This window comes from Aristolochia californica, unplaced genomic scaffold (genome assembly GCF_029961685.1).
Source record: "Aristolochia californica isolate CCGP_79_NKW_82.1479 unplaced genomic scaffold, dmAriCali1.0.hap1 SCAF_12, whole genome shotgun sequence".
Taxonomy (NCBI): domain Eukaryota; kingdom Viridiplantae; phylum Streptophyta; class Magnoliopsida; order Piperales; family Aristolochiaceae; genus Aristolochia; species Aristolochia californica.
The window spans coordinates 30,388,669-30,410,697 of NW_027181793.1; the positions used below are offsets into that span (position 1 = coordinate 30,388,669).

General features: G+C 41.3%; 4 protein-coding genes across 4 annotated transcripts; 3 read left to right on the forward strand and 1 right to left on the reverse strand.

Moving 5' to 3' along the window:
• The first annotated feature begins 5,185 nt into the window (after positions 1–5,185).
• On the forward strand, positions 5,186–6,793 carry LOC137946521 (piriformospora indica-insensitive protein 2-like). The gene has a single exon (XM_068792855.1). It carries the CDS (start codon positions 5,244–5,246, stop codon positions 6,636–6,638), a length of 1,395 nt encoding a protein of 464 aa, XP_068648956.1. The 5' UTR covers positions 5,186–5,243; the 3' UTR covers positions 6,639–6,793.
• Positions 6,794–7,708: 915 nt separating this feature from the next.
• Positions 7,709–12,699, forward strand: LOC137945393 (serine/threonine-protein kinase STN7, chloroplastic-like). Its single transcript, XM_068791265.1, has 10 exons — positions 7,709–8,163; positions 8,245–8,334; positions 9,507–9,626; positions 9,767–9,874; positions 10,568–10,736; positions 10,840–10,933; positions 11,136–11,229; positions 11,354–11,410; positions 11,538–11,951; positions 12,392–12,699. Exons 1-10 carry the CDS (start codon positions 7,747–7,749, stop codon positions 12,551–12,553), a joined length of 1,725 nt encoding a protein of 574 aa, XP_068647366.1. The 5' UTR covers positions 7,709–7,746; the 3' UTR covers positions 12,554–12,699.
• A 303-nt stretch (positions 12,700–13,002) lies between these two features.
• On the forward strand, positions 13,003–14,509 carry LOC137945394 (probable galacturonosyltransferase-like 3). Its single transcript, XM_068791266.1, has one exon. The coding sequence runs from the start codon at positions 13,107–13,109 to the stop codon at positions 14,181–14,183; it is 1,077 nt and encodes a 358-aa protein (XP_068647367.1). The 5' UTR covers positions 13,003–13,106; the 3' UTR covers positions 14,184–14,509.
• A 1,307-nt stretch (positions 14,510–15,816) lies between these two features.
• On the reverse strand, positions 15,817–17,841 carry LOC137946227 (DNA damage-repair/toleration protein DRT100-like). Its single transcript, XM_068792443.1, has one exon. The coding sequence runs from the start codon at positions 17,505–17,507 to the stop codon at positions 16,266–16,268; it is 1,242 nt and encodes a 413-aa protein (XP_068648544.1). The 5' UTR covers positions 17,508–17,841; the 3' UTR covers positions 15,817–16,265.
• Between the last annotated feature and the right edge of the window lie 4,188 nt (positions 17,842–22,029).

A 22,029-nucleotide genomic window follows, 5' to 3' on the forward strand; every position in this document is an offset into this window, starting at 1 on the left:
CTGTGTAAATAAATTCAATGAAGACACAGTCATGAAAAAAATTGTTGAACAAGTGAAGAATCGAACAAGAGCATGGAAGAAAACATACCAAACGGTAACGAGCTGTATCAACACTAGTGGGTTTGGTTGGGATGCAACCATACAACGAGTTACTGCATGTAATTCTGTATGGCTTGATTACATAAAGGTCAGTAAATCTGTATGGCTCGACTACATGATATACTATAAAATATTTTTTATATTTTTCGCGTTAGTATAACTCTATTCTAAGACGTTTATATGATGTTTTATTCTTGTAGGAGCATAAAGATGCTGAGAAGTACAGATGTGAATGCTGCCCCCTGTCCGACAAATTAGCTGTGGTGGTGGGAAACACAATAGCTGTAGGGTTAGGAGCTGCAACCTTTGTAGATCAGGGCGATGAGGTGATCCGTGAATCGGAACATGTCCCGATGGATGAGCCAGCGGATGTTGATATAGTTAGGGATACTACATCACCATTATTAAGCATGGATGAGTCTCTAGGTAACCAATCTGAAAGAAGTAAACGGTCATCTTCAAGTCGTCGTAGAAAGAGAACCGAAATGCCCGATAACGACACTAGTAGCAGAATTTTTGATGCAATAGATTGAATTGCTCAGACATTTCAGAATTTTATGATGAAAGACGATATTGTAAGAGGTTGCGTCAACGCCCTCAGGGAAATCCCGGATTTTGCTCTAGAATTGAAGTATCGCGCTCCTTCATGGTTGGATACACCAACTAAGAAGGTCATGTTTATGGAAATGACAGTGGAAGAGCGGGTTGAGTGTCTTAAATTTTGTTTTGAAAACTAATTGTAATGCGTTATAAATACACTATTTTTTTGGAATATTATTATGTAGTAGACATGATATTTGAATTATGACATTGCAAAACTTATTAGTATGGTTTGTATTTAAATTTGATATGTTGTTGTGTTTATATATTGTATAGATAAATATGGTATTTTGAGTATGGATGTGGAATGTGATTGAATGTAGGATGTGGATGAATGTAAGATGTGAAATGTGGATGAATGTAGGATGTGATTGAATGCAGGATGTGGAATGTGGATGAATGTAGGATGTGATTGAATGTAGGATGTGTGAATGTGGATGAATGTAGGATGTGGGAATGGGGATGAATGTAGGATGTGATTGAATGTAGGATGTGGAATGTGGATGAATGTAGGATGTGCAATGTGGATGAATGTAGGATGTGGGAATGTCGATGAATGTAGGATGTGGGAATGGGGATGAATGTAGGATGTGGGAATGTGGATGAATATGGTTGTTTATAGGTGTGATTGCTAATAGGTTATGATTGAAAATTGATGTTTACTCGTGTTTATGAATTTTAGGCGATTGAATTTGTGGATTTCCATGGATACTATGACAGACGATGAAAAGGTTACAATTATGGTTGCATTCACAATTTTGATGATCGCCATGGAAAGATACTATCTGTAGCATTGCAACAGACGGTACCACGTTCTTGTGGGATGAATGGTCCATTGTATTTGCAAAAGGCACTAGACAAATCTCCAGTTAAATTTCGTAAAGTGTACAGGATGAACCAACTGGTATTTCACAAATTTGCAGATATACTGTCTAGTAAAGGGTTTTTATCAGCCACAAAGACCATCTCAGTTGAAGAACAACTTGCATATTTCCTCCTAACTGTTGGTCAAGGACAAGTATATAGTGTCACACCTTAGATATTTGATAGATCAAACTGGACGATAAGTAAGTATTTCAACAAGGTGTTGGATGCAATCCTCAAACTTCACTCTGATTACGTCAAACGGCTTTCAGAACGCACACACTCGAAGATTTTAACAAATTCAATGTTTTATCCCTACTTCAAGGTAACATCACTTCCTATAACTAAATAATTTTACATTAATATACAAAGTTAGTAAATATTAATTGAAAATGTATAATTAGGATTGTATTGGAGCTATTGATGGAACTCATATCAAAGCCAACATTCCACTTGAAGATCAACCAAGGTTTTGGAATAAAAAAGGTTATCTCTCACAAAATGTGATGGCAGCATGTTCATTTGATATGCAAATCACTTATGTACTTGCTGGATGGGAGGGGTCAGCAGCCGATTCCCGTGTATTGAAGGATGCATTGACTCGTCAAGATAAAATCTTTGTACCTGAAGGTAAGTAATATATTTTTATGCAATACTTTTTTATCTATTTTATCTTCAATTATTTTATGTGGTGTATAATTTTTATTATAGGAAAATATTATCTAGTTGATGCTGGTTATGCAAATCTTCCGGGATTTTTGGCTCCATATCGAGGAACCCGATATCATCTGCAATAATTTGGAGATAATATCCTAGAAATGAAAAAGAATTATTCAACCAAAGACATTCATCTTTACGGAATATTATTGAGTGAGCTTTTGGTGCTTTAAAAGCTCGATTTCAAATATTAGAAGGCACTCCTCCATTTTCTTTTAAGATCCAGGTGAAAATTGTACATGCTTGTTGCATATTGCATAATTATATACGTGCAGAAGATTATGATGATATATTTGAAGATGAAGATGATGATTTGGGTGGCGAGCTCGGTGGAGGAGGTGATGCGGTCCAATTAGGTGCAATGGATGATACAGACAGTGACGATTGCGATGATCTTAAGGATGTGGGTAGCCAAGTAACAAACATTCGGAGGCAGAGTGCATTAGAATCCACAAGAGCCGCACAATTTCGAGATGCCATATCGACATCTATGTGGAACGATAAATGATGGTTTACTCTTATTACTTTTGAACACGCGTAATTTATATGTACTAAACTTGTAACTCGTTGATTGTAATATTAAAGGCACAAACTCGTTATTTGAATAATTTTTTTAGGTTATTTTAAAAGTTGTATATGTATTTATTTATTATTTTATTTTATTTTATTTTATTTTATTACTATATTAAACTTCATATTTAAGTCTCTGGTAAACCAAATATAATTAAAGTATGCATTTGATTAATATATCATCATTAATTATGTCAAAATATATTATTAATTAATACAATGCAAATCTATCTTATGTTATTAATATAATATTTTTTATTCATTAATCAGAATTTTTTTTATTCACTCTATTGTATTAGTGATTTAATAGTGGTAATTAAAATATTGTTAACTCAAACACTTTGGTTTAATTAGTTCATTTTTATAATTATTAAAATCAATAATTTTAAATTTCTATAAGATGAAGATGAAGATGAAGTCGTCCATACTAACATCCTATTTCAAAGATTTCGAAGATGAAATTGTCTTGACTAACACCCATTTCGAAGATGAAGATCATGTAGATATATAAGATAAAGATCAAATTTTTATTTTGTTGACTAACCCCCCTCCCCCCCCCCCCCCCCCCCCCCCCCTTTATTTTTTAGCAGGTTCCACTCAGCGGGCCCAACTCAGCTATGAAGATTCGACGGTTTATGACCCGTCAGATGTGAAGGGGAAGAACTCCGGATAATCCGAATTCAGATCCGCCAATTGAATGAGGTGCCGTTTTGACATTTTATTTCGAGAATAGAAGCAGGTTTCCAATTTTCTTGTAATGAGAATTAACCATTTTCTTGTAATGGGAAAATAAAAAAGGCTTCCCTAACTGGAATATTGAATATGGGCGCGATTGTTGAAATCGAACCAGTTCCGCTTCCCTCTGAGAAAAGCATTTGCAGAAATATGAGCACGCATGCTGGCTGCTGGCTGCTGGCTGCTGGCTGCGGCCTGCGATGGAGCTGGGTGGTCCCCTTGGTACTCTTCACTGAACAAAAACTGTTGAGCCTGGTATAAGCAGCTTTTGCAGCATTCGCAATTCGACTTCCTCAAACTAATTGCTAATGGCTCCGGTCTAGCTGACTGTAGTACACCTGCTGCCAATTACTGTCAGGACAAGCAGTTTAAGTGACAATCCGGAAGAAAATTTACCTCGTTTCACGTCGACGAAACAAGTAAAAAGACGCAGGGAAACTCTACGAGTTAATCCATGGCGCATGTAGAAATCAATAAGAGTCGCAGTACCAATCTTTACACCCTTTGAATTCCCAGCGCGTGCAGACGCGTCCTCTTTTATGTTTTCATGGAGGACAACCGCAGAGACCAGAATTCGCACGAGCCTTTTTTATTTTTTAACTACCCTCGGCATTTAAATAGCTTAAATGGAAGCAAACTACTGAACACAGACTGGAGAGCACTGGATCAAATTCTGTTTTGACTCTAAGGAATCATTTGATATTGGGAATCCGAAGAAGGAAATGGCAGAGAGTCTGGCCTGGAAATTGTACGGGGTTTTGCCTTAGTGAAAGAATACGATAGGAAGAATAGAGGCGAACTGCACTGAAATGAGGCTTTTACGTGCTTCAATGATGAAACGCTGAATTCAAATTTCCATGATGAAAAAAGGAAGAAAACCATTGGACTGTGTAGCACCCATGCAAAAATCCGGTGCCTCTGGAGGGATATAGAGAGGCCAATCCCTGGGCAACCCAAGAAGAGCAGGCAAGCATCTTTGCTGTTGGGTTCAGCCAAAAACAGACAGAAGATTCTAGTTTCGTTCCGATAGACAAATCTCCCCCACCTTACGAGAAAAAAAAACAAGGTAACAGACTAGCAGTCAGTAGTCCCTACCATACCAACTCTTTATTTATCAGGGATCGGCAGGAATTCAGGAACGCAGTGGAAAGGAAGATCAGAAAAAGAAAAAGCGACTGTGCCGTCGCCGTCAAACCCAGCAAAATCATGAGACCGCCTCTGCACAGCCACCTTCGGGACAGCCTCAGGCATGCCTCTGGTCCTCGACCACTCTATCCTCTCTGATTCTATTCTCCTTATTCAAATGCAACTCTGATCAGTCTCCATTACAAAATAACCTTTACTATTAATAAAGCATCACCAAGCCGGCAACAGCCGACTCACCGCCCTGCCCCTACTGCTGCCTCTGGGGACAATTTTTTCTTTATGCCGCAACAAAATCGTGGGTCCATCTCGGAATTCCCAAGCCTTTTACCCGACAATTAACACGCATATCCACTCCTTCAGGCTTCAACATCCCCTGCTCTCATCGACCCGCCATTTATAAGCTTCACTTCACGCGGTCTCTCAGTCTTCACCACGTACTCGCCGCGCGCCATCGTCTACTTCTTCTGAGTTCTGGATAAGTTGTTTTAGCTTGGCATCTGAAACAAGTAGCCATGTCTCGACTAATATTCAAGTCCATTCTTCTCCTTTTGTGCTTCGCTTGCCCCACCGGAGGGGCAGTCCTGGACGACTACCTCCCAGTTCAGCAGCCCTTGCTGGACCAAGCCGAGAGGAAGGCTGTCTACGACATCTTGACGGCAGTGAACCCGGAAGTGGATTGGAGCTACGCCTTGACCATCGACCTCTGTACCGCGGGGCCTCACGGTATAGTTTGCGAGATTGATGCTGAAGACCCCTCCAAGGCACATGTTGTCGAGCTCAGTCTGGGTTACGTCTCCGACTATTCAAACAATCCGCCCTGTTCTGCGACCAACGCTTCCTTCTCTCCGGCTCTCACACGCCTTCCTTACCTCTCTAAGCTTTTTGTCTTCCGCTGCTTCGTCGCGGCTCCCACGTCTCTTCCTGCCTACATCTGGTCGCTCGGCCCGCAGCTTCAGGAGCTTGTTTTGCAGTCCAACCCAGCTTTATCTGGGTCACTCCCGCCAGACTTTGGAACAATTTCCAGTCTACGTCGTCTTATAATTGCCGGAACCTCCATCTCCGGTGAGATACCGTCTGCTATCGGCAAGCTCAGGAGTCTCCAGCAACTGGATTTCAGCGGTAATGCACTGAAGAGCACCATTCCTTCCGCCATCGGACAGCTGAAAGAACTCGTCGTGCTTGATTTAAGCCGAAACGCGCTAGTGGGCTCCATCCCCGCTGGTTTGGGTCCACTACCCAAGCTCACGAAGTTGGATTTGTGTCGTAACAATCTCAGCGGTGAGATCCCTGCCTCCATGGGGTCATTGCGGTCTCTCGAGCTGCTGGATTTAAGCGACAACCGTCTCTCTGGAGGGGTTCCTCTGTTACTCGGCGGGCTCGGCAGATTAAAGTATCTTCACCTCCGCGGCAACCCGTTCGAAGGAACGTTGCCTAATATCTGGAGCCAGCTTCAGGGGCTTGTGGGACTCGATTTATCGCGAACAGGGTTGATTGGTCCCATACCAGTTTCAATGGGTAGTCTCAAAGAGATCAGCTACCTGTCATTGGATCATAATAATCTCTCAGGTGTTATTCCTCCGGCTCTTGCGGACTTGCCGAGCGTTAACCATATTGATTTGAGCCATAATCGTTTCTCTGGTCAGGTTCCATTCTCGAAGGTGATGCTGAGAAGGTTGGGAGAGAGACTGAGGTTGGAAGGGAATGACGAGTTGTGCATGGATCCACAAACAGTTGTTTCGTTTTCTGAGAAGATTGGAGTCTCTGTATGTGAATCTTCGTCTTCGTCACCCTCCGTTGAGCTTCGGGTGTCGATAGATAGTTCTGCTGGGAATCGAGTATGCGGTTGGTTTGGGCATGCAGGAGCCCTTCTCTCTGCTATAATTTTCCCAATCCTTTTCTTCAATTAACGACAGCGATACAGGCATCGTCAGGCGAACTATATCCTGAAATTGTATATTTTGTTCCACTAGAATTTGAGGCCTTCTCCTAAACTTTTTTTCTGGCGTCTTTCTTCTTTCCTGTTTACATCTCCCTGTCTCTGTAAAAGGGTAAATTTTCGATTTCGAGGTGATCCTGCGTAGTCCGATATTTATTGACCTTACGAACTATCAATTCCTGAAACAAGTTTCATCTCGTCGCCAGCATCAATTCCTTACGAACTAATTTATAGGAGGTAATAGAAAAAGGGTGGTAATAGTAAGTAAATAAAATGGATCATCACTTACCTTGGAATAGGATTATTAATTAGTAGTTCAAAGGTAACAACTTTAAATCAAATCCAAATATAATATTAAGCATTACAATGCCTATTATGCAGGTAAATGAAACTAATTTTGCACTATCCATCCCGTATTGATTGTCTCACCAAGAAAACGAGCGCAATTGATGAATATCGCTTTCACAAATCGACTACTTGGGTATTGTACAAATTGTCCATAGATAAGCTTCTGAAGTAATTTCAGTCCACAGGAAGAAGAACAGTGGAACGGTGGGAGATGAACAGGGCTCGCGATGTTGACGAGAGATAGAATTGACCCAAGCGAAAACAAAAGCGAACTTGTACGAATATCGGGAGCGGCAGTCAAATCAAATTGAAACAGGCCCAGAGCACGCCATGGTTGCTTCAGGCCTTCCTCTCCTCTTTCACACGTTACTCAAATGGAGCACTTGTGTGCACGAGCACGCACCTGTCGCTACAAATATGGAAGAAGTATAACCTCATTAAAATGGATAATAAAATACCGTTTATTAGACCAGCTTCCTCCACCGCAGACTTCAAAAACAATCTATTACATATTGCTACGTGGAGAGAGATCATGGGTGGATAACGTCGCCGTCCTGTCTTGGCTTAGATGGCCAGCCACCGAACCGCATCCACACAAACAAAATTTAACCTTTTGGATTTTTTTCTTAAAAAAATCTTCTCCCTTTCGCTCCAGTTGTTGTTGCTCTCTCCTTTTTCGAATAAACTAAAACAAAACTTCGTATGAAGAGCTTAGTGCTCTCTATCTGCGCATGGCAACTGTTGCGGGAGTCGGTATAGGTGTTGGTCTCGGTTTGAAGAGGAAGAATTCGAACCCATCTACTTTTTTGGGTAAAAAGCTTCAGTTCAGAACCTCCGAGCATAGGCTAGCCGGGAAGAAGAGTTCTTCAGCGCTGTTGGTGAAGTGCAGCGGTGGAGAATGGGAATTCGTGCGCCATCTCTTCATGGGCGTCGGCGTGGGACTTCCCTGTACCGTTATGGAATGCGGCGACATCATTTATCGGAGCACTCTTCCGCGACCGAGTGGCCTTACTATCACTGCCCCTGGTGCCGTCTTGGCCCTTGGGGTCCTCTCCTACCTATGGGCCACTCCCGGTGTGGCACCCGGCTTTTTCGATATGTTCGTGCTGGCTTTTCTTGAGAGAGTTTTCAGACCCACCTATAGAAAGGTATAGGAGTCACGATTTTTAAATCTGTTTATGTGGTTCTTGGTTTCACTTCTATGTCTTCCTCTCTTCCTGTCGTGGCAGGATGATTTGGTTCTGGGAAAGAAGTTGGGGGAAGGTGCTTTCGGTGTGGTGTACAAGGCTTCTTTGGCGAACAAAACTAATTCTAAAGTGGTAAGTACACGATGCTTTATTGTCTCCATCTATCTTCTGGTTAAATTATGCTCTTACTGACTTCATCGATTACATCAATTTTAGTCAAGACGCTTACCTAAATGATGTTAACGTGAAGTTGGGTTGCTTGGTTGATTGTATTAAACGGGTTAAAACTGCATGTACTGCTAGAATTTGCATCGAACGAGGTCTCTAAATTTCATATATAGATAGAGGAGCTAAAAGGCTCCGCTTGGTGCCAGATTTTCCTGTCATCAGTTTACTTCTATTTATGGTGAATTGAATCAACAATAGCCAAACTTGGATTCAAACCTTTCTGACTTTGGTGGATTGAATCAACAATCTGGAAACGGGAGCTCAAAACTTTCTGACTTCTGAATTTTTAATAATCCACCTATTGGAGTTCGAAATAGATATTATGAATGCTTGGCCTCAGATTAGTTACCACTGTTCAACTTACAGAGTGACACAAGCACCCTGATGATACATTCATCTTTGGCGAACTGGACAAGAAAAGCATCTGTGTACCCAATCACAATACTTTGCTCAACTTAAAAATTGACCAAGCAATGTTTTTTCTCCCCACAAAGTTTAACAACATTGAGCAATTGCATATTTTCTTTTTCTAGAAATGTAGTATTGAAGAAAGCATTCTTATACAAGACATTGTTAAGAACAATAAGAGAGCCTTTGTTAAATATTGCATCTCACTTCTGATGCTCAGAATTTTATGTGTTGTGAGAATGCATCTCAAGTTTCAACATACTAAAGAATCCTGCTTTTCAAATAGATCCCATTTCATTCAACAAGTAATTTCTACTGAAAATTTTTATGCAATCACTTGCCTGGATTTGTTGGCATGTTTCTAACAGCATCCCTGTTTGAGATGAATTGTCATCTCTTTGCACATCTCTGTGATTTCTGAATTCCGATCTGTAATGACAACAGTTCTTGTTGATATTCTTTTTCGATAATCCAATCTAGTCTTTCATACACAAGTGCCTTTAGCATATCATCCTATGTGAATGCAATTTGATTTCTAATGTCTGTTGTCAGCAATAATACTTCTCTGTTACCTCATATTTGAGCATGTTGGCTACCCTTTTTTTTTTTTTTTCTTTTGTTACACGATGACATTTTTTAACATCTAGTTCTGGTTCTGGCTCTTGAAGCAAGGTGATTTAGTCTTGAAGAAGGCTACGGAGTATGGTGCAGTGGAGATTTGGATGAATGAACGTGTTCGAAGGGCATGTGCAAGCAGTTGTGCTGATTTTGTATATGGATTTCTTGAGGTGTTGCTTCATATGATTATCATATAAATGAGGGTATCTGTATTTCAAAGTTTAGGACAATTTCTAATGATTTGCTTGAGAGGCCATACATTTCCTTATTGCATCTGATGTCTTATTTGTGTATTCCTTTGCCTTTCTAGAGCTCTTCCAAGCGAAAAGGAAATGGAAATGAATACTGGCTTATTTGGCGTTTTGAAGGGCAGGCTACACTTGCAGATCTCATTTTGAGCAAAGAGTTCCCTTATAATGTTCGTATTGTTAGGCTTTAGAAGCTTTAAATTTTATTTCCTTTTAAATGGAGTTGAAGTGTTAGATTATTCAGCTACATGTTTCTACTATTAGGACCATGCATATCTATGGTTCTTTTAGTTTCTAATTTTATTTGGTTCCGTACTTCTTTAAAATAGTTATTTAGCCAGACTGCCAATCTTTGCTTCGTGTATCTATTTTATCTTTTGATATTTTTTGTACACACACCCAAGAAGGGTTGCCTTAAGATTTAAATTGGATTTTTTTATGGCATTTACTTGTCTTTTCGGAATTGCTTATGAGGATTGAACTGATTGTGCTTTTGACAAATTACTTTAAATATATGAATTACTTCTAAATTTTAGGTTGCATGTAGTGTATGTTTGTGCTTCTTTCTAGACTATGAAACTGAGTGCAACTTGTTTATATTTTATTTCTTTTTTCTCCTTTACAAGAATTAATTTCCTCTGTTTCAAGACATTAAAAAACCAATATTATTAAGTTCGGCGGTGTTGTTGTGCCCATCTAGTAGAAAAACTACTTTTTAGAATGAAAGTAAAGGTTGTTGGGAAGTTTGATGATTGTGATAGTACCAATTACTTCATGTACTTATTATTGAATTCCTTTTTTTTTATTACAAAAAATTTCCTTGTTCTTATGTATTTTTTTGGTTTTCATTTGTCTCTCATCAGGTGGAAACACTAATTCTGGGGGAGGTTCAAGATTTACCAAAGGGATTGGAGAGGGAAAACAGAATCATCCAAACAATAATGAGACAGTTGTTATTTGCATTGGACGGGCTTCATTCGACAGGAATTGTTCATAGAGATATTAAGCCCCAAAACATTATTTTCTCTGAAGGTAAGCTTGTACCTATAAAGTGTTTAACAGGACCATTGTGAGATTTTACCTTGTTTGTAAGACTACTAGTAATGTGGCTCCCTTTGCCCATAACCCTGTAAAGGGACTCGCACTTTCAAGATCATTGACCTTGGGGCTGCAGCTGATCTGCGAGTTGGAATAAATTACATACCAAAGGAGTTTTTGTTAGATCCAAGGTATTCATGTTCTAATTTCTCATTACTATATTTGTGTTTAAAACTTTTCTTGTTGACAAATCCTTTTTTCCAATTTAAACAGTGATCTACCTGTTTTCAGGCATTCAGTTATTAGAATATTAAATTTAGTACCTCCGTTAGTACCTGAAAATTTTCTTTTCACATGTGTTTCCAATGTAACTAGTGATCTTCCCGTTTTCAGGTATACAGCTCCTGAGCAATACATCATGAGCACACAAACTCCATCTGCACCATCAGCTCCTGTGGCAGCTGCTCTCTCCCCTGTTCTTTGGCAGGTTTTGTATCTACCAGCACTCGCTCAACTTCAGTTTCGCCCTTTGACTTGATTTTGTTCCGTATAATCCATCTTTTGAATGTCAAATGTTTTCTTCAATTCTGAATGTAAGTCCACTGAAACAGATGAACCTACCAGATAGATTTGATATCTACAGCACAGGGCTCATATTCTTGCAAATGGTAAGCTGCTCATCTGGTGCCAGTTTTGACGGATGATGCTTTTGAATAAGACTGAAGCATTACAAATATATTAGATGAGAACAACAGGTTCTGAGTTTGACATAGGACTTCATGTTGGTTCTTGTAGGCATTCCCGTCTTTGCGGACAGATAATAGTCTTATACAATTCAACAGGCAGCTGAAGAGGTGTGGGTATGACATGGTTGCATGGAGAAACAGTGTGGAGCCACGAGCCAGCCCTGACCTCAGGAGGGGATTTGAACTGATGGATCTTGATGGTGGAATTGGGTGGGAACTCCTCATATCAATGGTCAGATTCAAAGCACGACAAAGAACCAGTGCAAAAGCTGCTTTGGCTCATCCATACTTCAACCGAGAAGGACTGTTGGGTCTTTCCTTCATAGAGAACTTGAGACTTCAGCTATTCCGTGCTACCCAGCAGGATTATAGTGAAGCTGCTAAGTGGATAATTGGGCTTATGGCAAGATCGGGAACTAGAAAAGGTGGTGGCTTCACAGAAGCCGAACTGCTGGAGCTCAGGGTTAGTATTCCTTTTACTGATCTCCTCCATATAGTGAACGAGTGGGGACTGATCATCTCACGATGAACTTCTCTGCTCAATACAAGGGAACTGCTGAAGCCTATGGTGGTTTTTGGAGATATACCACGTAGAGGGGCCCATCATGGATAGCACATGTCCAAACATTTCACCAATTTTGCTTGAATCACGGCTCAAATTATCTGTCAAATGCCAGATTCTTGGCTCCAGGAATGCCATAAGCAATATTCGGCAATGAAAATTTTGGACTGTGTTTCCAGTGCTGGGCCACTCGCATGGTGTGTCTAAGGCTCAAAAACCGCCTCTTGCACTGCTTCTACTGGCCCGAGGGCTGCCATTCTGAACTGTTATCTCCGTTTAATATGCTTTAAAAGAAGCAATTCAACTATGTCAAACTCACCGTGAGTTGATCTATCATTCAGGCATTGGAACCAAAAAAGAAGGCACAGGCGCCGAGAAATGCCTTGGCTTCTGCCCTTCTGCTGAGGAGAAAGATAATTAAAACTTTTAATGAGAGCATGGATGAGCTAACCCGAGAGAGGAAAAGTCTGTGGTGGAGCAGGTGGATTCCCAGGGAGGAGTGAAGCATGTCTTGCTTTGTATAGGAAATTATATATGTGAATTGTCCAAACAGGTGAAGGAAGAAGAAGCTTGTACATTTGATGTAATGTAAATGACAAAATTAATCAAAGACGTTTGTGTATGCTGGAGACCTATATGAAAAAAAGGGAAGTTTAATAATAATTATTTCATTCGAGAGACATTATTTATTTAAAATAATTATTTTATGAAAAATATTAACTGTTAAAAAGGTGTAGGAAGCCCACCCAAGCCCACAACCTCTCCGTCTACTCGCTATAAAGCCGATCTGAACACAGAAGAAAATCATACACGCCATCTGCACTGGTGTGTGGTGGAGACAGGAGACCGGGAGTGCGTGTGGCCCCATCGCTTCACTCCACACAGCCACACTCCCGACATTAAACTCGCAGACAAACGACACGTCTTGCCAGCCTGTATCCTTTCAATTTTATTACCATCATTGTCCCCAGCTTCAACGCTCTCCCCCAATTGGCATTAGATAATTCATTTCCAATTTTCCTTCCTTCTCTCTCCCCGTGATATCGCTGCCCAACGATGGTGTCGATCTCTTCCTCTGCTTCCTTCCTCAACCTTTTCGTTTTCTTGTCACTTCTTCTTCTACTGTCATCGCACGACGGAACCAGTAGGTCGGAGCTCCCTTCCTTCCGGGAAGCTCCGGCGTTCAGAAATGGGAAGGAATGCGGCTCCGTCGATTGGTCCACCCTTGACACTCGGGTTCACCACCCCGACATCATTCACATCGCCATGACCCTCGACGCTACCTACCTCCGCGGCTCCATCGCCGGCGTTCTTTCTGTTCTCCAACACGCCTCCTGTCCCGAAAACCTCTTCTTCCACTTCCTGGCTTCTCATCACCGCTCCGATCTCCGCCGCATTGTTCTCTCCACCTTCCCTTACCTCAATTTTCGCCTCTACCACTTCGACATCAATATCGTCAAGGGCAAGATCTCCGTCTCCATCCGTCGTGCACTCGATCAGCCTCTCAATTACGCGAGGATCTACCTCGCCGAGCTCCTCCCCGAGGGAGTCAAGCGGATCATCTACTTCGATTCGGATCTCATCCTCGTCGACGATGTCGCCAAGCTCTGGGAGATCGATCTCGGGAGGCACCTCCTGGGGGGGCCTGAGTATTGCCACGCCAATTTCACCAGCTACTTTACGGACAAGTTCTGGTCCGACCCCGTATTCTCCAGGACCTTCATTGCCCGTCGGCCCTGCTACTTCAACACCGGCGTGATGGTGATCGACCTGGAGCGGTGGAGGCGAGGCAAGTACACGGAGAGACTGGAATGGTGGATGCGGATACAGAAGCGGGTGAGGATTTACGAATTGGGCTCACTACCACCATTCTTACTGGTCTTCGCCGGGGACGTGGAAGGAGTGGAGCACCGGTGGAACCAGCACGGGCTGGGGGGCGACAATCTGGAAGGACTATGCAGGGATCTGCATTTAGGTCCGGTGAGTTTACTGCATTGGAGTGGGAAAGGGAAGCCGTGGAGGAGATTGGACTCGAAGCGGCCGTGCCCTCTGGATAGCTTGTGGGCCCCTTACGATCTCCACCAAAAACGGTCTTTTGCTTCTTCGTCATCGTTTTCTTTTCAGTACACCTAACCATTTTGATCGAAGAAAACAAGCAGAAGAAGAGATGCGGAACGACGTCAAAGTGTTTGCCACGCCGGTTCCGGTCCTCTAACGCCGCGGAAACGGGACGGGGAAGGGTAAAAGGGTGGATATGACGTAAGGAAGGGAGACAAATGGGGGTTTCTTTGTTGAAGGAAAAGGACACACACTAACCTGAAGCCAGGGAGAGAAGACGGTGAGAGGTAAGCAGAACAGGCGAACCTTTTTTGCTTTTGGATTCCAATGGGAGCTGTTTCTCCTTTCACTAAAACTGTAACGTACCATCTGCGAAACCGTATCACTTCCTCTTGCCTTCATCCTCGAAGCAATTTTCCATAAGCAAATGCTGCAAAATACGATTTAGTCATTCGTTGCATTAGAAGAAGATAAAAGAAAGATTAGTCAGAAAAAGGAAAAAGGAAAAAGGAGAACATCGTATGGGAATTGCGCTCTTTAATACCAATCAAATCGATTTGACACCCTTTGAGTTGGGAAGCACTGGAGCAAGCCGGTTGTGATTTCTAGGTAACAGGAAGGAGACAAGGGAAGAGTTTTTATTAATCCTCACCACCTTTCGTGATTGGATTTGTGTGGGACATGTCCTTCTACGTGCATGCATATGGAAATGTTGATTTATGTACTTTTACTATTAAACAAATAGAGACTTTGTTTTAAATTAGGTTAAAGATGGAGCTCGACCTAAAACTCAATTAAAAATTTTTGGACTCGCCTTGGATGCCACCCCTTTTTGCCCTACATATCCTTCTTGTTCGACAATGAGTAATTAGATTTATAACGAGATTAGCGCCACAGGACATGGGTTAATTGAGAATATTACACAGTTGACCCCAGTCGGTCATGGACAGACAAAGGTTCTTAACGGTGTATAGGTCTCTCCAATTTTTCTCGCTTCTGACCAGACAGAAGCGTGGAATGTTTCCTTCATCGCAATCCAGGAAATCTCCCCGAATGGTTCTCTGCGAGGGCAAGGAAGGAGTAAACAAGTCGTGAAAATCATCAGTGTCAAACGACCCATTTTTAAATGCCATCAATCCGAGCTTCGTATCGAGACTACTGATTCACGGCACCAGAAAAACTCTCTCAAATGTCGGTACAGATAGGTCCACGGACATTCATAACTCAACAGTACAGTTAAATGCTGGTTCTCCTGTCTTTTCCATTTACTACTATCTTCTTCTCCTGCTGCGTTCCTGTATCTCGACGAAATTAGACTCAGCTCAATCTTGGGATGTTGCAGCATACACAATCCAGATACATATAGATTCAATTTTTGCGTTTACATACCTCAAAGTACCTTCTGATCGGTAAAAGAAGACCGTGGCATCTGACATGAGCTTCAACTTCGGTTTGTATGTTTTTTCCTTTTCATGCCGGCCGGAGTCCGGACCAATCGTGCGAAATGGTCGGTTAATCAAAATGAACTCGTCGGTTTCTTCTTTTTTTCCCCCTTTCATCACCATTACTGTTTCTTAATTCTCTCCGCAGCCAATCGTGCAAAATGGTCTGATCAATGTTCGTAGGAGGTGAGGAGTAAAGGCCCAGAAGGTGAAGTTATGGGCTTGGTTGGTTTTGGATTATTCAGCAAACAGACGAAAAAAAAAGAAAAAAAAAAGCCAGATAGTACAGGGCTACAGAAGCCACACAGAGGCGCAAACCAGAGAAATGACAACAGGAGAGGAGTTAGGCGTTCACGAGAGATCAGAGGCCAGGCCACAGATACGGTCCCCCATTCCACGTGAAAAAGTCACAAAAGACTTGGAAATCGTTGTCAGAAACTACATAGATTGCAGCTCCTGATTCAGTGAAGAATATTACAAGATGTGATTTGGGCCGCCTAAGTATGGACAATTGCCCGTTTGTTTTCCCCATGAAGACTTACAATTGAACAAAAACACTTATCCGCTCAGACACGTCCTTTTTCTAAAGTACAGCTCAAACCCCTTTCTGGGTACTGATTTCGGAAACGGGTGAATCGCATTTACTTGTGAAAATACAATATATGAAACCTCCACAACACCGACTAGAATCCAAAAGAATCGCAATTACGCCATCTCAGACCTTTGTCGTGGTGGCGTTAAATGCCGACGACGACGAGCATTGGTTTCCCGGCCTCGACCGTTGCACTCCCACACTCGCTGGGCACCCCGCGGGTCCCACCGGCGGCTCCATGCAGTTGTACGATAGGCACAGAGCCGCCGTCTGCGGCGACGGCGTCCCCTCCGGCAAAGGGAATCCCGACAAGTAGTTGTGCTGAAGGTACAGCGTCTTCATGCTTCCGTTGTAGACGCTCCTCACGTAATCCCGCGGCACCATCCCCCTCAGACGGTTGTTGTTCAGGTACACACTCTCCGCTCCGGCTAGGCCCGGCGGCACCTCCCCCGACAGAAAATTGTGGCTCAGATCCACCGTCGAGAGCAGTCCGGGAGTGGACATGGCCGGGATCTGGCCGGAGAGGTTGTTTCGCTGAAGCATAACGGTCGAAAGCAGGGGGGACCCACTGAAAAGCGTGTCGGGAATCGGACCGTTGAACTCGTTCATGCTGAGATCGACGAACTCGAGATCGGGGAGAACGGTGAGGTGAGTTAGCGGCCCCACCAGCCCGTTTCCCGAAACGCAGAGGTAGCGGAGGGTGGACGGCAGCTGAGGCAACTGCCCCGAGAAGGAATTCGAGCGGAGGTCGAGGTGGAGGAGCTCCGATGCGATCGGCGGTACCTCCCTCCACAGTCGGTTGTCGGCGAGGATTAGCACTTTGAGTCCACCGAGTTTGGTCAGATCGGGTGGCACCCGCCCTTGCAGCAAATTGTATCCGAGATCGAGGGTGTGAAGCAGTGAGAGATTGGCGACCGAAGCGGGGATGGTGCCAGAGATGAGATTGCTGGTCATGGAGATAAACCTGAGCTGAGAGAGACCACCAATACAGTCCGGTATAGGACCGGTGATCTTTCCAGGATAGACGACGAGTTGGACCAACGCAGCGAGATCGCAGAGAGCTGGACTGAGAGTGCCAGTGAGTCCCCAGGAGTCGGCGAGGCCCGTGCCAAGAGTGAGCGACGAGACTCTAACAATATTCTTAGAATCGACGGCACAAATGACGCCGGAGAAGGATGAGCAAGGGTCCGGGGAGGAGAGATTCCACGTGGAGAAGAATTCCGACCCATGTAGATCCCTGAGACTGTTCCTAATAAGAAGCAGCGGGATGAGGTCCGCGGGACCGAGAGAAGGAGGCGTCGTGTGGGCCGAAACGGTCGAGAAGAAGAGGAGGAGAGAGACGAATAACGACGACATGTGAGCCATTACTGGCAAAGAGAGGCAAGGAGAAGCAGACGAAGCAAGTGAATAGAAGAAGAAAGGCGCGGTTGCTAGGTTTTTTAAACACTACCGACGTTAATTTCTTAGACTACCCATCATCGCCCATGTCATGTAGATGATGTCTCTTAGACGGAGATTTGAGAAAGGGATAGTGGCTTCTCAGCTTTCAGTATATTCTTTGCCAGAGTCAGTTTCGAACGCCCGTTGAGAATGATGATAGCCACATGCGAGGTCGAAGTCGTGGTCCTATAGACCTCATCACTTCACTCTGCGCGGACCACATGATACATTTAAGTAGCTGCCAATAGTACAAGTTTACATCAACTGTGACACACTTGGATTATTTAGTACATTATTTAGTAACATCTATGTTGATGTTACCTATGAACCAACTCAAGTTTGTTACTTTCTATCCATGCAACAACCGCCTCTTTAATGAGAAACTCCATTGGAAGAGTTCGAAAAGGGTAATTTTTGCGTTTTGGAATTTTGATAGTGAAATGGGAGAAAGGGACGTCTCGGTGGCTTCATTAATGTTGACACTCGCCATGCTCACATGCTTTGCAACCCTTCTTTCAAAGTAAAATAACGCAGATCAATTCAATTCTTGCCTTCTTGCCGTCGATGGGAGGGTATATTCCGAGGATTACACAGTTTCAGGAAATCGGCACTGACTCAGTAACGGTGAATGAGAGCTCTGGAGATATCAAATAATAGATTCATGCCTGGTGGGGGCGTGGGTGCGCCTTAGAATAAAGAGGCTATCATGTTCATTTGTGCTGGGGATTCATTTATGAGAGATCTGGCTGGGCTTTCACTTATTCAGCTCTTTTAACATTTTGTTAGGGTTGTCTAGTATTTTCTATTGTTTGTATCTAAGACAACCTTCTGTCCCTCTGGCCGAATCTTAGTTGCTTTTTCGTTTTAAAATCTCTCCTGTCAAACAACTGCGGAAAAAAGATGGAATCAAAGGACAGCTGGTGGTCCAGATTCAACAACACCCATGGCATGTCTGCCAATTTGTTAAATGAATATCTTATTTTAAAAACAAAAATTAAATTATATTTAAATATTAATTATTTTTATAAAATATTTTAATTTTTAATTTAAATACTTTAATTTTTTTAAATTAATATATTTTTAAATATTTATTCGATGATGTGTGGAGGATTATGTGGCTTCTCAATGACATGGCAGGAACATGTCGTAATACTCTTTGGGAGTTTATGTGGTGTGATGACATGGTACCACATAAGCGGTCAAAGTTTGAGTGTCACCTTTGATTATATACATGTACAATTGGCAGGTCAAAGTTGGGTAGTTGTGATATTAAGTTGAAAAGCTGGTTATTTGTGTTAGTATTTTTTAAAAATCGGGTAGTACAATAAAATTCCCTTCCGTTTATCCTTGCCATGTAATTGGAGGGACCAGCCCATTCCTATAACATTGTCTAACAAATCTAACCCCAAAAAATAGTTGCGTAATAAAATTTTCATTTTTTTGGAAGTGAGTGAGTGAAGGAGATTGTATTTTGTCCATAGGTTTCTATTATATACAAACATATTATAAAAATGACATTGTCTTTATTGTTTTTAGTATAATGTTTTAATATTTATGAAGATAAATTCTTCGTACCATTATGTGTCCCATAGACAAACTTCCCACTCCACTTCTACGTAAGTTTTTCGTACCATTACGTCTCCTCTATTGTGTTTGATCATAACATTTTACAAAAAATAGTCGTTATTATTGTGAAGTAGGGAGAATTCTCAAACCATGTATATCTTGAGTTCTAGTTTGTTTTATATCGAACTTCCTAGTGAAGGAACAAATAGAAACAAAATATAATATAATTTTGACAAATGCCCTCGGATATGTTACAATAAGTACAAATGTTTGAGTTCTATATTTTTAGACTGTGTTCTAGTATGGGGACCGACCTTCTCCATTCACATGAAAAGATTAATATGACCTATTTATATGGAAAATGGATTTACTTTCTCCTCCCCATATGATTGAAGGGGACCAAACCCAGTGGTTTCTATACCCATTGTACTACATCACAAATTAACAACATAAAAAAACATTAATTATGAGATTCATAGAAAAGTTAAAAACATTGTAGGACTATAGTAATAACTTACTCTCACAATGCTATCTCAATATACGGGTAATTCACACTTATAATATAGGAAACAATTAAAGACATTCTTAATACATGGGATAACTTATCTCGTAGACATATTTTGTTATAGTTTATAAAATATATTGCATTATTGGCTAGCATAGATACTATATAGGCAAAGGTATCCTATAGTTGTAAATCATAAGCATATAGGGATAAACCCAAGATTGACTTAAAGGTTTCTTTGGTTGAATTGCAAATATTTGAACCCCTAAAATCTCTCTCTCTCTCTCTCTCTCTCTCTTAAGAGCGTCTAGTTAACCCAATAACAGATGTGACCTAAAGTTTCAGGGTAGGTCTGACCAAAGATTTTACTTAACCACAAAGAATAAAAATAAAAAGTTTAAATCGAAACAACTTGTTTTCTTAATTTGGGGCTACGCATTGTGCTCGTCAAGATTACAATGTTAACATCGTATGATTTACTTCCTTGTTACTATTCAAAAAAATTTCACCAAAGAATCATGACAAGAAAAAAAAAGCGTGACAAAAGATGTTTTATTGTTAGGGAGAAGTTAATCCATGTTAAAAGGTATATTAATGTGAAAAAAGTATAATTATAAAAAAATACATCACTAAGTGAAAAATGTATAATCGAAAAACAAATGCCAAAATAGAGAGAGAGAGAGTCACAAAACAAAAATGTGGCATAAAAAAGTGCGACGCCGAAAAATAAAAAAAGTCTTCTACATCCATGATCGTGATTTTTGTCATAAACAATCTTGCAAGGCCCTCTATATGATATGCTTCAAACAATTATATGTATATCTGGTCTAATGCAGAATGGCTAAGACAATAAACGTTTTGACCTTCATTTAGTATCATGTGGATCCAACCCATATTAGACGTTACGAAGTTAAAAAACACAATCATTATGCAGTTGGAGGAGATTGAACCTGGTTCACCAACGTGACAAGGGGAATACTAACAACTATACGTGGACCTCTACATAATATGTTTCAGACAATTATACTTACAAATGGCCCAATGAGTAATGGTAAAGATAACAAACGTTTTGACCTTCATTTAATATCATGTAGATCCAACCCATAATAAAAGTCACGAAGTTATAAAGCAGAATCATTACATCATTGTCGGGGATCAAACCCGGGTCACCCACGTAATAAACGGGAATATTCACCACTATACTGGTCGCTCTTGTATAGTGGGCCTTTACATGATATATTTACGACAATTATACTTATATCTAGCCTAATACAGAAAGGCAAAGACAATAAATATTTTGACCTTCATTTAAGGTCATGTGGATCCAACCCATATTAGAAGTCACAAAGTTAAAAAACACAATCATTACGCCATTGCAGAGAAAGAACCCGGGTCGCCCGCGTGACAAGCGGGAATACTAACCACTATACTACAACTACCATAATATTATTCAAACAATTATACTTATATTTGGCCCAATACAAAATAAAAAAAAATAAACATTTTACCCTTGATTTAGCATTATGTGGATCTGACCCATATTAGAAATCACGAAGTTAAAAAATACAATCATTAAGCTGTAATAGGGGATTGAACTCAGGTCACCCGGGTGATAAGGGGGAATACTCACCATTATACTACAACAACCTTATAATACAGTGAGACTCTACATGATATGTTTATGACAATTATACTTATATATGGCCCGTCGTTGCTGAGGATCAAACTCGGGTCACCCGCGTGACAAGTGGGAATACTCACCACTATACTACAACGATTACATGATATGCTTAAGACAATTATACTTATATATGACCCAATACAAAATTCGAAAGAAAATAAACATTTTGACCTGACAAGCGGGAATACTCACCACAATACTATAACAACTACATGATATTTTTTAGACAATTATACTTATATCTGGCCCAATGTAGAATTGCAAAGACAATATTTTGAGCTTCATTTAGCATCATGTGGATCTGACCCATATAATATGCCGTTGTTGGGGATTGAACCTAGGTCACTCACATGACATGAGAGAATACTCACCACTATACTACAAAGACCGTGTCGTATAGTGAGCCTTTACATTATATGCTTCAGATAATTATACTTATATATGACCCAATACAAAATGGCAAAGATAATATCGAACCTAGGTCACCCACGTGACAGGTGGGAATACACACCACTACACTACAATGACTACATGATATGGTTCACACAATTAGACTTATATATGACCCAATGCAGAATCATAATGATACTCTCAATACAAAATAGTAAAGACAATAAATATTTTTACCTTCATTTAAGATCATGTGGATTTGGTCCATATTGTCAGGGACCGAACCCAGGTCACCCGCGTGATAG